Below are 13670 nucleotides of genomic sequence, written 5' to 3'. Positions count from 1 at the left end.
TTCCCGAGCGAGTAATGCCCCCCTCACCACCGCCATGACTTCGACTGCCCAAACCAGAAGGAAGCCAAATTCCCTCGCCTTCGCCCAGACTGATTGCCACACTTGCGCCGCTAGCGGCGTGCAGTGTGATCGGCAGCGTCCTCAATGTACGACCTGCCTGAACCAGGGTCGCAAATGCGGAGGCTTCGCCACCCCCCTGTCATGGGATGACCGACGGACTTATCGCGCAGGCGTCAGACCGGCCACTAGCGAGGCGGAACAGGCTAATACAGGGATGCGAGGCGAACGAGCTCCGAGGTCGAGACAAACTAGGCCGTTCCGTTTTGTGCTCGGGGGAAAGAGGGAGCGAAAGCGCCGCAGGGTCGATCAGCTGCCGGATGAGGCGTGTTTGCAGGTCTTCGACGGATCGACCGGGAGGATTGAGTCGGCGATTGGGGAAGGCGCTGACGCTGACGGGACGGGATTCGAGTGTGCTGCAGGTTCTGTGGCACTTGAGACTCCAGACAGGTCGTTTGACTTTCCGAATCTTGTTCCGGGAGCTGGGGATCCGGGGCTGTCTGTTGCGCAGCAGGACTATCTACAATCGCTGCTTCAGGTTGACACGTCGACGCCAGATCTGAACGGCATGACATTGATGGAACGGTCAAATGAGACGAGCGGGGTCTCGGTCTTGGAGGATATCTTTGAAGATGGTCTGCAGTTTTTGAACGCAGACAATGCGCCGCTGGACGGCGTGGTATCCACATTTCGCGCACCGATCATGGAATCAAGTGGAGGGGGACTTGGGGGCGGGCAGGTTGGCAACGAGCACGACGCGCTATTGCAGCTGTGTAAGGAGAGCAAAAACTGTGGGCCGTTCTATTCTAACGTGGTCGTGCTGTCTAGATGATACGGAATTCTGCATTCTGCCCTTGACGTCTGATACTGCGTTGAACCCATTCCGCTACCGAAAGCCTCTCCCTCAAGGATCCAAGTTGCTATTTCATTCCATTCTCGCATTATGCTGTCGACACATAAGCCAGATTACAGGGACATGGTCGTCTGAGGAGCGCGAGCATCGAAGCCAGGCCATGAAGCTATTGGAGTACACGCTTCGAAATGATCAACTAACGAGGGAAGGACTGACATTGCTGGATCCGATTCTAATTCTATTTACGCTCGACGTATGTATACCAACTTTCCGATTCCTTGACATTGCTAAGTAGATTCCCACGGTGATAGTGTACTATCTCTGCCTCTGGTCAATGGTCCACACATCTGACTCGCGTATTCTCGATCCTCGAATCCTGTGGCGGAGTATCAGCTCTCAACAACGCGCGCATCAGAGCACAGGTTGCCATGGTTGTGTGGTATGTCATCCTGCTCAAGCCACAAGGATATGGTTTACGCTCAAGATGTAAGAGGCTAATCCACGACCGAAACAGGTGGGATATCACTCTAGCCCTGGTATCCCGACATGGAACCGTCTTCCCAGAAGCCTATCTTAAGCGTCTTACACAAGCAGAAAAGCACGACAAATGGTCCTTCTACGACCTAACCGGCTGTCCCAGCGACCTAGTCGTCAACATGTTCCAGCTTGCACAGCTCGCACACCAAAGCGAGATCGCATCATCCATGACATGGCTGAGCTTCGACCTGGCACCGGTCATTCAGATCCACTCACACTTGAAAAACGGAAAGTCATTCTCGTCGTCATTCCCCACACCGGACCCTCCCAATTCCACAACCGCCGCCGCAGCCAGCAGCAAGGAACCGGGCAATTCAGCCGAGAACACCGAGGAGGAATCTGAGGAATCTTTCCACGCACAGGAAGACCAGCACCATTGCATTGAAGCCTGGCGACATGCTCTGCTGCTCTACATCGAGCGCATATTCAAATGGGACCGATCCTCGGAGCGCCGACCAGCTGCCATTCCACGTCTGCTGCGGATCACTCTGGATCATGTGCGATGTTGTCGACGAACGTCCCAAACGCAGAAACAGTTGCTACTCCCCGTGTTCCTGGCGGGTAGCGAAACGGGGGATGAGGAGATGCAGCAAGTAGTTAGAGAGTACTGTCAATGGTGGGGCGAGCGAAGTAGATATAACATGTTCCATTCGGTGCCTACTTTATTGGAGGATGTCTGGGGAGGGAATAAATGGTGGGGGGCGGTGGTGGATGAGAAGACTAGAGCTGCGGGCAACGGGGCGAAGGTGCAGTTTTTATTTGGGTAGATTGTTGTGGATGTAATTTACATTTATGCAACTGAAGAATCTACTTATATGGATCGGCCGATCTCTAAAAGGTGTCTAATATACGGCGAAAATGAAAAGTAACGTTCAGAGTTCCTAACACCTTGAAAATATGGACAGCAAGATAGGGCTAAGAACACCCGTGATCAAGCACGTGCAATTGTAATCCAAACGCATATATCAACAAAAGCAATTCAAATCACCTCATGGCGTTACTTGCATTCAAGGCCTCCCAGTCAATAGCTGGTCCTTGGAACTTCTTCCGTCTTTCGATCCAGAGGATCAAAATGATCGCAAAGATTCCCGAGATGACGATTGCATTGCTAGTAAAAACATCAAGATTAGCCCAGCATCTACTTATTACCTGTCAATCATGACAGAGAGGCTGCTCCAGTCGGCAAAATGAAAGAAAGAAAGACTTACTAATTCATATCCGCCATCGTCGTCGGCAATGACACAGGGAAACAAAACACAACCCCACTTATAATCAACCATATAATCGAGAACACATTCACCGCGTAGCCGACCACAGGGCCGAGGTTGAATGGTCTCCGTGGAAGTCTGTCGCGCCCGCAAGTCGCCAGAATCCCCTGTGGAACGGTATATGTGATGTTGAGCATTAGGATGGCGGTGTTGACGATCGAGTTGAAGGCGGCCGTGGAAGCAATGTATAGTAGGCCGTAGATGACGCAGAATGCCGCGGAGAGAAGGGTCGTACGGAGAGGGATTTTGCGGGTAGGGTCGATGTGCTTCCAGTAGTCGGAGAAGGGGAGACCGTTCTGGTGTCCTTGTTAGTGTTGGTGAGGTGGGTTTGGCTAGGGGTGAGTTACATCTCGAGAAAAGGCCCATGCAATTCGGCTGGACGTGATCCATTGGCTTGGGACGCAAGCTGAATCGGGGATTAGTAGGTCAAAGCCGCAATTCAGGACCACGGTACACACAGTAGTATAGCAAGGTTAAGTAGGCCTGTAAGAATGTGGCGACAGGCTTGCTCCCGGTCGCCTGGTAGAAGACTTCCAAGCTGGGCAAAAAGGCCTTCTGAACTGCTTCGATATCTTGGATGACGGCCACCATAGCCACGGCCCACGGCACTGCGGTGACGACTCCGATGAGAACGGTCATGTTGCTGAATAAAAGTCCGTTGTTAGTCTGAAAATTCCTCATGAGACACTAGGTGAGAAACAGGATACGCACATCACTTGAGGCAACTTTCGTCCTGGATGGGGCAGCTCTTCGGCAATATGCGTGCATGCACTGATCCCGGCAAACCCGTACTCTCCCAACCCAATGCTCATCAGCCACGCAGGACCAGGGCCCCAGCCACTCGATTCGCGATATTCGGTTATGTTGGATGGATGATAATTGCCGCGTCCCATAACAAGGCATACAATCATAACTATAAAGAGCCCGATGAAGGAAAGATACATGCATGTCTTGGTAAGGTAGTCGATGTGCTTTTGAGGGATGGTAAAGATAGGAACGACTAAGAAGATATGTTAGCGCTGGTTTCAGGCATCACCTGGAAGGAGCACAAACGAGTCAAGATGATGACCAGGATATAGCATAAGTAAACCTGCCACTGTTCACCGGAAAATTCAGGATACCAGAACTTGGCGATGCCAAAGGCCGAGATTGCCGTGAAAATGGTCCCCGAAGCGGTCGTCACCCACCAGGCCACGATGTTGAGAATCCCTACCATGTAGGCGGCGAAGTTCTTGGTGCGCTTGGGAGCAACTATGTAGGTGAAGTGGTATTGGCCCTGAAAGTTTCAAATATAAATTAGATGTGCAGTGACAGGGTCGAAGATGTGTTTCAACTCACGCCAGACGATGGGAAGGCAGAGCAGAGCTCAGCGAGTCCTAGGAGAACAATCCACTGAACTAAGGCTGCCACCAGTAACCCAAAGACAGTGGTCTGTCCACCACCATAAGCCAGGACCATGCCGAAGGAACAGGCGTAAGTAAGCCATGTGTTTACGATGCTAGATAGAAGGTACCCTTGTCAACATCACTTCCCCGGAATCTGACCCTGGGAGATTGCATACCTGTACGACAGTCCAATTGCACCAATCCATGAGAAAGAGCGGTCAAGCTCAGAGACATGGCCTTGGGCTCGAAGGATAGAATCATCTGAGTTGAGAACCTCTTCGACATGTTTGACTGAGTCGGGAGAGGGTAAGCTTTTGTCATCTAAATCTTCTGACCTCATTTTGTAAGTGGTATGGGAAAGACGACAGGGCCGAAAAAGCGATATATCCAGGCGTGAGGTCGGACAGTGGCGATGACAAGGGTCCCAGACCAGGAACGATATATAACATGATGTGTCTTATCTAAACAGGGACAAGCGGGACAGAGTGAAACCGACGAGTCAACGTCACTCGACCATTCTAGTCTCAAATGGCCTCGGACAGGCGGATGCATGATCTGCTATTCAGCGAGGAGGCGAATCGATTGTGGCAGTTACAATCCTTGCAGTCAGCGGCGAGATGACAGAGCGTGGAGTCAAACAAGGAAAGCCGCCAATGAAAAATGCCACGTCTATCTGCAAGGAGAATCGGACAAAGACTAGGAAACCCCGGAGAGACGAGTGCGGGGAAATAGATGTTTAAACTTCGTTTGTCCGGGTTGAAGCCTTGGTTGGTCGAGGCTATCTCCCGTTCTTCCCCGTATTTTCGGCTTTGACGGTTCTCACCTGCTAGATATGGGCAAAAGCACGCTCTAGTGACCTTGATGTGCACTTATCAGGCAAGTTCTCCCGCAGTATCTTGCCCCTATCTCCAGTTCCACTGATAGCATATCCGAGCCAAAGAATGCTGGAGCCTTGTCGAATGGTCTAGATGAGCAGATAAGGACGTTCTGTATTGCCGACGTAGTTTTGAGGGGGGAGGGGCGTAGATATGCACCGGAGATCGCTGGACGCTGTGGAAATTATGCGAGATATGCATGGTAATGCAAAGGGGGGAGTGGGTCGTACAAAATGGGACTGGGTGTGAAAGATCATATTCAGGATTAAAGGCATCTCATGCTGGGAGAGTCGCTATATATTGGGCAATAAACTTTCACTTACGGTGTGGCATGATCTGTGGCATGATTCTTACTAGGTTCAAAGATGAAATCACTTTAGTGCGAATGTCAATACTGGTTGATCACTCAGTTGGTAACCCCGGTTGAAGAAATTGGCAGATCCTTGAATAAATACGAGACTCTCATGATAGACGATCAAACAGAATGAAGTACAGATTACAAATAGGAGATATTTACAATCTAGCGCGTGTTTCCAGTGCATCGATAACCAACTTAACGGCATCTTGGGCACATCCATACGAGGATTGATATCCTGCACCGCCAGCACCATAGTTATGAACCACCCACGTATCGCCAATCCGCTCCTTTTCAATCCGCGTACCCCCAGCTCGCACAGGTCGCAGTCCGACAGCATGGCGAATAACATCGAGCTTTTCAATCCCTTCCCCACCAGTAAGCTGCGGACACATTCCCACCGCCCTCTTCATGATCCTAACGGCTAAGTTTGGATCAACCTGGGGATCCCAGCTTCCCAGCTGATATGACCCCCCGAGGATGGTTCCGCCACCTGCAGCACGCGTCATCACGTAGCATGCTTCTGTTTCTCCATCATCGGTGCCCGAAACATCGATCATCTTGCCGGCGTCGTTCCGAACAACTACAATTTGTCCCCGTGCCGGAACAACTGTTTTATCCTCGACTCCTCCCAGCTGCGAAGCCATCAGGCCGGTGCAGTTCACAACCAGGTCAATCTTTCCCGGTATTGTTGGCTGGCGAGTAGCATCTAAAATATGATCTAGTACAGCCCGCTTGAACTGCACTCCGTTCTTCAAGCACTGCGATACTAACCAAGGAAGGTAGATTGCCGTGTTGATGCACACCGATGTGAAACTTGTCGCGGAATCGAAACCGGGTCGGAGGTCTTCTTTGGGTAGTGTACGGAACTATTGAATCGGTAAGCAAGGAATACAAACTTGGTTATCAATGGTGTCATACATCAGGGACAACATCCTTGAACCAAGGAGTGGGTGAAAGAAGCTCAGCGAACCAGTTCGCAGTCGCAGAGCCCTGGTCTTTCGCACGGCTGTGAATCTGACATTCTATTGAAGAGTAGTTGGTAAATATTGATCTTTCGGCCACAAACAGAAGATAGAACGTACCTTGAAAATGTACACCGGCATCGGGGTGGTTCCTCACAAGATAGTCGAAGGCCACCCATGTTTGTCTGTCCCATTCGGCCGCAGGAGTGTTTCGAATGGAGACACTGTATGTTGATCATAAGTATTGATGCAGGATTGCAGCACATGCAAGGGATAAACTACGCACGGCATATAATTTGCGCCAGCCCAAGGGGATGCGTATTCAATATCATAGTCCCCAGGCATATGCTTGGCAAGAACCATAATTTTGTATCCGGGAATTCGCGATAAAAGAAGCGCGGTAGTCAGACCAGCAACTCCCGCGCTGCATTAAGTTAGCAGGGGAAAATGAGCTGGTATGACGCACATACCCTATCACCACAATGTTCTTCTCAGACATAGTTTCTTGGTTTTAGTAAGAATGATTTAAAATGAGATGGTCTAGAAATCGTCAAGATGGTCGTGACCATCTAACGCCCTGGATTTATACGAGGATCTCTTGTGAGGTAGGGAGTGAATCGGCTGATTCTTCCTTCGATATTCCCGGTATCTGAACAGCAGCATGACCGGGCGCATTTGCGATATCGACAAACCCGACAAAGGACAGTCTAGACAAAACAGGAAGGAAAGTACCTGAGAAGGCCTTATCTTGCGAAAAATGGACCCTCACGCCCCGTACCAGCCTCTGACCAACTCGGTTTCCTAATTGGGACAATTTGATCTACCCCAGTTTTCATGGCTGATACTCCGCAGTCTACCCCAGATTTAGATTTTGCCTTAATCAATCTTATTCAAATTTAGTCTATTTTGTATTCTAGCCCTCTTTGTTTCTCCGCAAAAGACGGTTTCCTGTTAAGGAATTACCCGATAAGGTTAAACCACGCGCAGCCCTAACACCAAGTATGCGCCAAGAAGATCGCCTTCACACGATGAAGGCAAAATGATGTTACGTAGTAGTGTGCATGGAGATGAGATCCGCTATACTTAAAGTCCACCGGGCATCATCCAGGAAAACAAAGCAATCACTCCCAATCCTGCTCTCCTTCATTCTCTCACTCCTCAAACCCCCTCTCCAATATCTATCACAAAATGTCGACCATGCAAAGCATCTTCGCCGGTTACAACGCCCGGCAGGCCGTTCTCCAGGCCAGCACAAACCCATATGCGAAGGGAATCGCCTGGATTGAAGGCGAATACGTACCTCTCGCCGAAGCGCGCATCCCTCTCCTCGACCAAGGCTTCATGCACAGCGACCTTACATACGATGTCCCCTCCGTCTGGGACGGTCGCTTCTTCCGCCTCAATGACCATCTGGAGCGACTAGAGGTTAGCTGTGGCAAGCTGCGATTGAAGGTCCCGCTCCCCCGTGAGGAAGTAAAGCGCATTCTCGTCGAGATGGTCGCCAAGAGTGGCATCCGCGACGCCTTCGTGGAATTGATCGTCACCCGTGGTCTTAAGGGCGTCAGAGGCACTGACCCCAAGGACATCAAGAACAACTTGTACATGTTCGTGCAGCCCTACGTTTGGGTTATGGAGCCGGAAGTTCAGCCCGTTGGCGGAGGCGCTGTTATCGCTCGCACTGTGCGCCGAGTCCCTCCCGGCGCTATCGACCCGACTGTCAAGAACTTGCAGTGGGGAGATCTTGTGCGCGGACTCCACGAGGCTGCTGATCGTGGTGCGACGTATCCGTTCCTGACGGACGGCGACGCGAACCTGACCGAAGGTTCTGGCTTCAACATTGTCCTGGTCAAGGATCGGGTTCTGTATACCCCGGACCGCGGCGTGCTACAGGGTATTACCCGGAAGAGCGTGATCGATGTGGCTAAGGCTTCTGGGTATGAGGTCCGCGTTGAGACGGTCCCTGTCGAGCTGGCCTATCAGGCAGATGAGATTTTCATGTCGACTACCGCTGGAGGAATTATGCCGATTACTTCGCTGGATGGAAAGCCGGTGAACAATGGACAAGTGGGACCGGTGTCGAAGGCTATTTGGGATGGATACTGGAAGATTCACTACGATGACGCATTCAGCTTCCAGATCGATTATACTGGAGGCCAAAGAGGTGGATTGAGCACATCTGGCAAGTTGTAAATGAATAGGAGCATGGAATCGGGGACTTAGCACATACCACATCGGCCTTTTTCGAAATAAGTGTTCAATGATATATGACATAGCTAGATTTGAATTGATCTCTTTAACTGTTGAGTTAATCTTGCTTAATATCCTTGATTGAGATTGATATGGCAATAATTTGGTTGGCTGCGGTGTAATCAGTTGGCTAAAGGTTCAGGCCTAGTAGAGACTTTCTCGGACTTTACTCATAGGCAAAGCCTTTGACCATCACACTCTTGAACTTTGGCGACCTTTAAAAAAGAGGCTAATTTTAATCCCCGGCGACACATAAACCAGTCGTAGCGTATACAATGATTATCATTATACTGGAATCATAAAAGAGATTTCATTTCTAACGCATATAACCAGGAGATCCGACGCCAGTTTTTCAAACTATGTAAGCCAAGAGCCCAATAGCTCATCATACATCATTTTCTCAACCTTGTCCATGTTTTCAAGTACTCTGAGATCTGTTTTTGACCAGTTAGTACCTGCAGTAATGTTATTTATTGCATTCCGACTTACCTCCATAAGGAAGGATCTGCGAGGCAATAATTGCGCCAACTCCATTCTCCCGGTCAGCAAACCAAAACAGATTTGCCAGCCCTTCCCACGAGCCGGATCCTGCAGCTCGACCAGTGTCGCTTTTGCGATGGCTCAGCGAGAACGAGAGTCCCCACCCTTCCGTGAGATCGTCTGCGCAAGGAACCAGAGGACATGGGTTCGCCAGCAATGGCTTTCCGGATGGAGTGTACTCATTGCAGTATCGCGGCTTGTCGGGGATTTGGTCCTTGAACATTTCTGTAATGATGTGAGAGATTGGAACAACAAATGGAATGGGTTTCCTTACCTGCCACCGTCTCTGGCTTTAGAAGCTGAGTTCCCGTTTTTGCGTGTGTTCCATCATTAAGCAGTACTGAAATGAGCTCTACATGCAACCAGTTAGTCGCCAACCTTGAGCTTTGGGGGGGACAGACTGCTGGGACTGGAAACTCACGACAAAATTCAACCGGTTTCCCAAAACATCCTGCTCCGCCCATGCAGAACCTCTTATCCTTTTCATCAGGCCTGCAAGGTAAAAGAGGGTACCGATATATGTGATCAGTCACACTTAGCGTCCCATCTGGCGCCCTCTGATGCATGTAGGCGAGTTTGTCAATCATCTCGGGTGACGGGAAGAAAGTAATTGATCCAATACCAATCGGCCGCAAGATGTACCGCTGGAAGTAATCTTCGAGAGACATTCCCATCACACGTTCGACGAGTCTACCAGCCCAGTCCACCCCAACTCCGTACTGGAACGTAGTTCCGGGCTGGTTGACAAGTGGTCGATGGAGCACGTCGGCTTCATGTCCAGAGAAGTCGTCCATACCGAGAGGACGAGACCAATCTCTCAGTTTGAGGTCTTCGAATGCATATCCAAATCCAGCTGTATCTTATTAGCTTTCTGTCATTGTGATCGATAGAAGGTAATCCTACAGGTATGATTCAAAAGCATCCGCAACGTAATTCCCCTTTTCTTAGGAACTAATTCAAATCCGCCGTCCGAAGTGCGTTCGAGAACCTTGACGGCCTTCAGCTCCGGAGCCAGCGACTCGAGCTGGTTCACATCGTCCAGATTCAGCTTGCCCTGCTCGACCATCTGCATACAAGCGATGCTCGTGATGAGTTTCGTGCAAGATGCCATGTAAAACACAGTATCTAGGGACATTGGCTGGGCACTATCCAGGCCCTTGCCCCCGGAGGCATGTTTGAATAGCAAGTCACCGTGACGGTTTACCGAACCATAAACCAGCCCTGGGATACTTGGAGACGGACGAGAGGTAGCGCGGTCTAGCACCTCTTGCATCGCAGATGCGGTGCCTGAGGATAACTGGGTCGTCATGATTCTGTGAAGCTGAAAATCTAGGAGTCGTGCTCTTTTGTAAACCGGCGTATACCTTGCCTCTTCCCGTCAGGATGGAAACATATATTCTCGATGTACCCCAGCGTAACCTGTGAACATATCCTCACCTAGTGACAATCCAGCGGAGTACACCTCTCCCCACTATTCAAACCAATTTGGCATGCGCACAGAAGTCAGGCAGTTATCCACTTTCGCCCAGAATACAGCGGGTCGAGAAAATGGAGCAACCAAGTTGACCAGTGGAGGCAAAAAGCATGCCGAGGGATTTCTGTAATAGGCAACCGAGATGGTCTTCCTTTGTGGGTATGCTCCACTTTTCCCTCGTTTTTTTAGCGAATTAATACGAGCACTAGGCGAAATAGCCCGGTGGCTTTGATTTTGTTAGTGATGGGCATAGTTGTAAGGTATTGCCGTTTTTGTCCCATTTTAACCCTCTATGAAAAGCAATCTGTACGGAGTCTATTTTTTTTTTTCTTTTCCTCTTTGGAAAAAGAAAACCAAAAAAAGAAAGAAATTTCTCCCCACATGTCACGTTCCCTTTGTTCACTACAACACGGTTTGTGGTGTGTTGCTTCCAGCCAAAAGGGTCTTGTGGCCACCAGTCTTGGTGATTGAAGCCTACCCCGAGGATACCCAGCCATGCCCCTATTGAACACCAAATATGAATTAAGGGCTTGGTGAGGTGAGTGGAAGCCGCAAGGGAGATCATGATGTGGATCACAGAATGATCAGTAGGCTCACGTGTCTTCGCTGCAATGTCGAAGCGCAAGCTGCTTCAACCACCCCACAAACTCTTCGGTATATACAGTAGTATGTTCATCACGCTTCCATTGATCACTTGGAACGCGCAGAAATTCATGCCCGATACAATCACCGAAGTTGGGCCCGCCGTTGGCATAAAAGTTCATACATGAATGACAGAGGTCATAGTCATGGCATTTGGTACACATATACCGCACTTGATCAACAGATGAGTCACAAGAATCGCAGTCCGCTTCGTGATCGATGGCCCCTGTCTCTGCGTCAATAGAAATGCCCTGATCGGCTACAATCGAGACAGAGGCAAAGTCTTTTAACACCATAGACATTCTCCCAAAGCGCCCAGGGCGAAAGGGTCTTTCTCAGCCATGGAAATAACCGCGCCAACTAAGTTCTGAATGGATAGTCTCGCCCAGGAAGTAGAGGAACTATCGTTTGACGATACAAAGTTGTTGCACTGGGGTATCTTGGCTCGAAATCGCGGGGTGGCGTATTGCCATGGCGCCAGTCCTTGACTGTCCAGACAGTGCAATGAGGCTTGGTTGTCCAGCAGCACGGAAATTGTACCTTCTCGTTCTTTACGAAAGGCAATATGTAGGAGTGTAGTCCCATCCTCTGCCTTTGAATTGACTTCGGCACCGGATTCAATGAGTAGTTGGACAATCTCAGTATGGCCTACCTGAGAAGCTAAGTGCAAAGGAGACCATTTGTCAATATCAGCCGCTGAAGAATTTGCGCCGGATTCCAGAAGAAGCTTAACCACTTCAGGGTTGCCACGACGGACTGCGGAGTGCAGAGGAGTAGATTTGCAAAGATTAGAGACTCTTATATCTGCGCCAGAGCTGAGTAGAGCTTTCACTGCTTCTAGGTGGCCGTATCGCGCTGCAGAATGTAGAAGAGTCTCGCCAAAGTTATCAAAAACAATTGGGTGAAGACTGGTTTCTAAAAGCGCCGTGACCACCTGAATGTAGCCATGACGGACTGCCAAGTGTAAAGGGGTGCAGCCATCTTTACTGCGGACTGCCGGGCTGGCGCCTATATCAAGGAGAAGATTAACAATCGACACGGAAGAGCCCACGGCTGCAAAATGCAAAGCGGTAAACCCGTTTCGATCACAGCCTGTGTGGTCTGCACCCAGACATATGAGCGATTGGCATGTTTCAATATGACCAGCGAGAGCTGCATAGGACAGCACTGTACTCCCATGTGAGCTCACTGATTTGGCGTCCACACCGGCATCGATGAGGAGTTTGAATACCCCAGTGTGACCATGAAAAGCTGAGAGATGAAGGGGTGTGTTTCCTGCTTCATCTATCCCATTGAAATCCGCCCCATTCTGAAGAAGGATCTTGACCATCTCGACGTCGCCTGATTCAATAGCGACATGAAGGGGGGTAAAGCCGGCTTTCTCTCCAGATGAAGTATCTGCCCCACTCTCAATCAGAAGCCGGGCTGCTGCATGGCTACCAAAGGAGACTGCAGTATATAGTGGAGTTTTCCCATCCACATCAGTAGCTGATATAGATGCCCCATGGTTTAATAATGTTAAAGCAGCATCTTTTTGGTTGTACGCGACAGCTGCATGAAGAGCGCTGCCATATCGACCATGAGAAGTAATGTCAGCTCCTTTGTTTAACAGGAATATGAGTGTGTCTATATTTCCTTCGCTACTGCAGGCTTGCACTGGATTCTCGTGGAATCCACCAGCATCGTCAATACCCACCATGGTCCTTTTGTGCAAATATTCAGCCATTTCAGGTAGTTCGAATAAAGCCGCATAATGCATTCTTGCTCCGGGCACAATTATTGCCTGTGACTCATCGTCCCCTGACCCCGAGGATTCTGAAGGTGAAGCGCCAGACGCCTCATATTCCTGTCGCCAGGTGTCCCAATTCCGATTCGGCACGTGAAAGAAAGTCATGAGGTGTGGCGTTATCCTCTCTCGATAATGTTGGGATCTATACACATGTTTATACCAAGCCGTGGTCGCGTATTTGCAGAAAGGGCGTTTGTTGATAATATTGTGACTCTCACCATCCGAAACATACCATGAGTCCTGATGGTCCAGGTACTTTAGGCAGTCCAGGGCGAGATAAGAGTTTTGAAGCATCATATTGGAAAAAGGCCCACTATGCTGTTGACCAGTGAGAAAGTCGACAGCCGAAAAGTGAATCAAGTGAACCGTTTGAAATTCCCACGTATTAGCAGCACTGGCAGCTCGGAGCTCCAGAAAAGAACCACATAAGCCCAGGATTTCATAATCCACATACTGCGGATCAAAAGGGTCCGGCAGGTCATCAAATTGTGGACCATCGTCTTCGTAGGTATCCAAAACTGAAACAGCTTCAGAAAGCTCCGCAACAGTCAGTGGGCGCTGTGAAAAAGTGACCCAACGTAGAATTGCTTCTGCACGTTGTCTGTCTATACTTGAGAATCTTTGGATATCTTCCCAGTTCCGCTCATAGACCCGGGCCAGTTCTGTCGGCATGTCATTGATAA

The 13670-nt window shown here is 49.8% G+C and overlaps 5 protein-coding genes across 5 annotated transcripts; 2 read left to right on the top strand and 3 right to left on the bottom strand.

Moving 5' to 3' along the window:
• Positions 1–34: 34 nt before the first annotated feature.
• Positions 35–2214, top strand: P170DRAFT_357297 (Zn(II)2Cys6 transcription factor; the record flags this gene model as incomplete). Its single annotated transcript, XM_024844211.1, has 4 exons — positions 35–830; positions 886–1163; positions 1222–1349; positions 1425–2214. The coding sequence occupies 4 exons, from the start codon at positions 35–37 to the stop codon at positions 2212–2214; spliced, it is 1992 nt and encodes a 663-aa protein (XP_024704988.1).
• A 217-nt stretch (positions 2215–2431) lies between these two features.
• On the bottom strand, positions 2432–4440 carry P170DRAFT_358738 (amino acid transporter; the record flags this gene model as incomplete). The annotated part of the gene is made up of 8 exons (XM_024844313.1): positions 2432–2555; positions 2656–3011; positions 3063–3121; positions 3174–3358; positions 3427–3715; positions 3769–3991; positions 4054–4213; positions 4277–4440. The coding sequence occupies 8 exons, from the start codon at positions 4438–4440 to the stop codon at positions 2432–2434; spliced, it is 1560 nt and encodes a 519-aa protein (XP_024704987.1).
• Positions 4441–5488: 1048 nt separating this feature from the next.
• Positions 5489–6794, bottom strand: P170DRAFT_495829 (FAD-dependent oxidoreductase; the record flags this gene model as incomplete). The annotated part of the gene is made up of 5 exons (XM_024854086.1): positions 5489–6199; positions 6252–6355; positions 6416–6519; positions 6582–6719; positions 6766–6794. 5 exons carry the CDS (start codon positions 6792–6794, stop codon positions 5489–5491), a joined length of 1086 nt encoding a protein of 361 aa, XP_024704986.1.
• A 689-nt stretch (positions 6795–7483) lies between these two features.
• P170DRAFT_356934 (aminotransferase class IV) lies at positions 7484–8485 on the top strand (the record flags this gene model as incomplete). The annotated part of the gene is made up of 1 exon (XM_024844185.1): positions 7484–8485. The coding sequence occupies one exon, from the start codon at positions 7484–7486 to the stop codon at positions 8483–8485; it is 1002 nt and encodes a 333-aa protein (XP_024704985.1).
• A 414-nt stretch (positions 8486–8899) lies between these two features.
• P170DRAFT_510193 (serine hydrolase domain-containing protein) lies at positions 8900–10391 on the bottom strand (the record flags this gene model as incomplete). The annotated part of the gene is made up of 5 exons (XM_024854750.1): positions 8900–8976; positions 9032–9307; positions 9357–9434; positions 9504–9935; positions 9986–10391. 5 exons carry the CDS (start codon positions 10389–10391, stop codon positions 8900–8902), a joined length of 1269 nt encoding a protein of 422 aa, XP_024704984.1.
• Between the last annotated feature and the right edge of the window lie 3279 nt (positions 10392–13670).

The sequence above is a fragment of the Aspergillus steynii genome (genome assembly GCF_002849105.1).
Source record: "Aspergillus steynii IBT 23096 chromosome Unknown P170scaffold_4, whole genome shotgun sequence".
Lineage (NCBI taxonomy): Eukaryota > Fungi > Ascomycota > Eurotiomycetes > Eurotiales > Aspergillaceae > Aspergillus > Aspergillus steynii.
The sequence above is the reverse complement of the archived record's forward strand: the minus strand, read 5'-3'. Positions and strand labels throughout refer to the sequence as shown.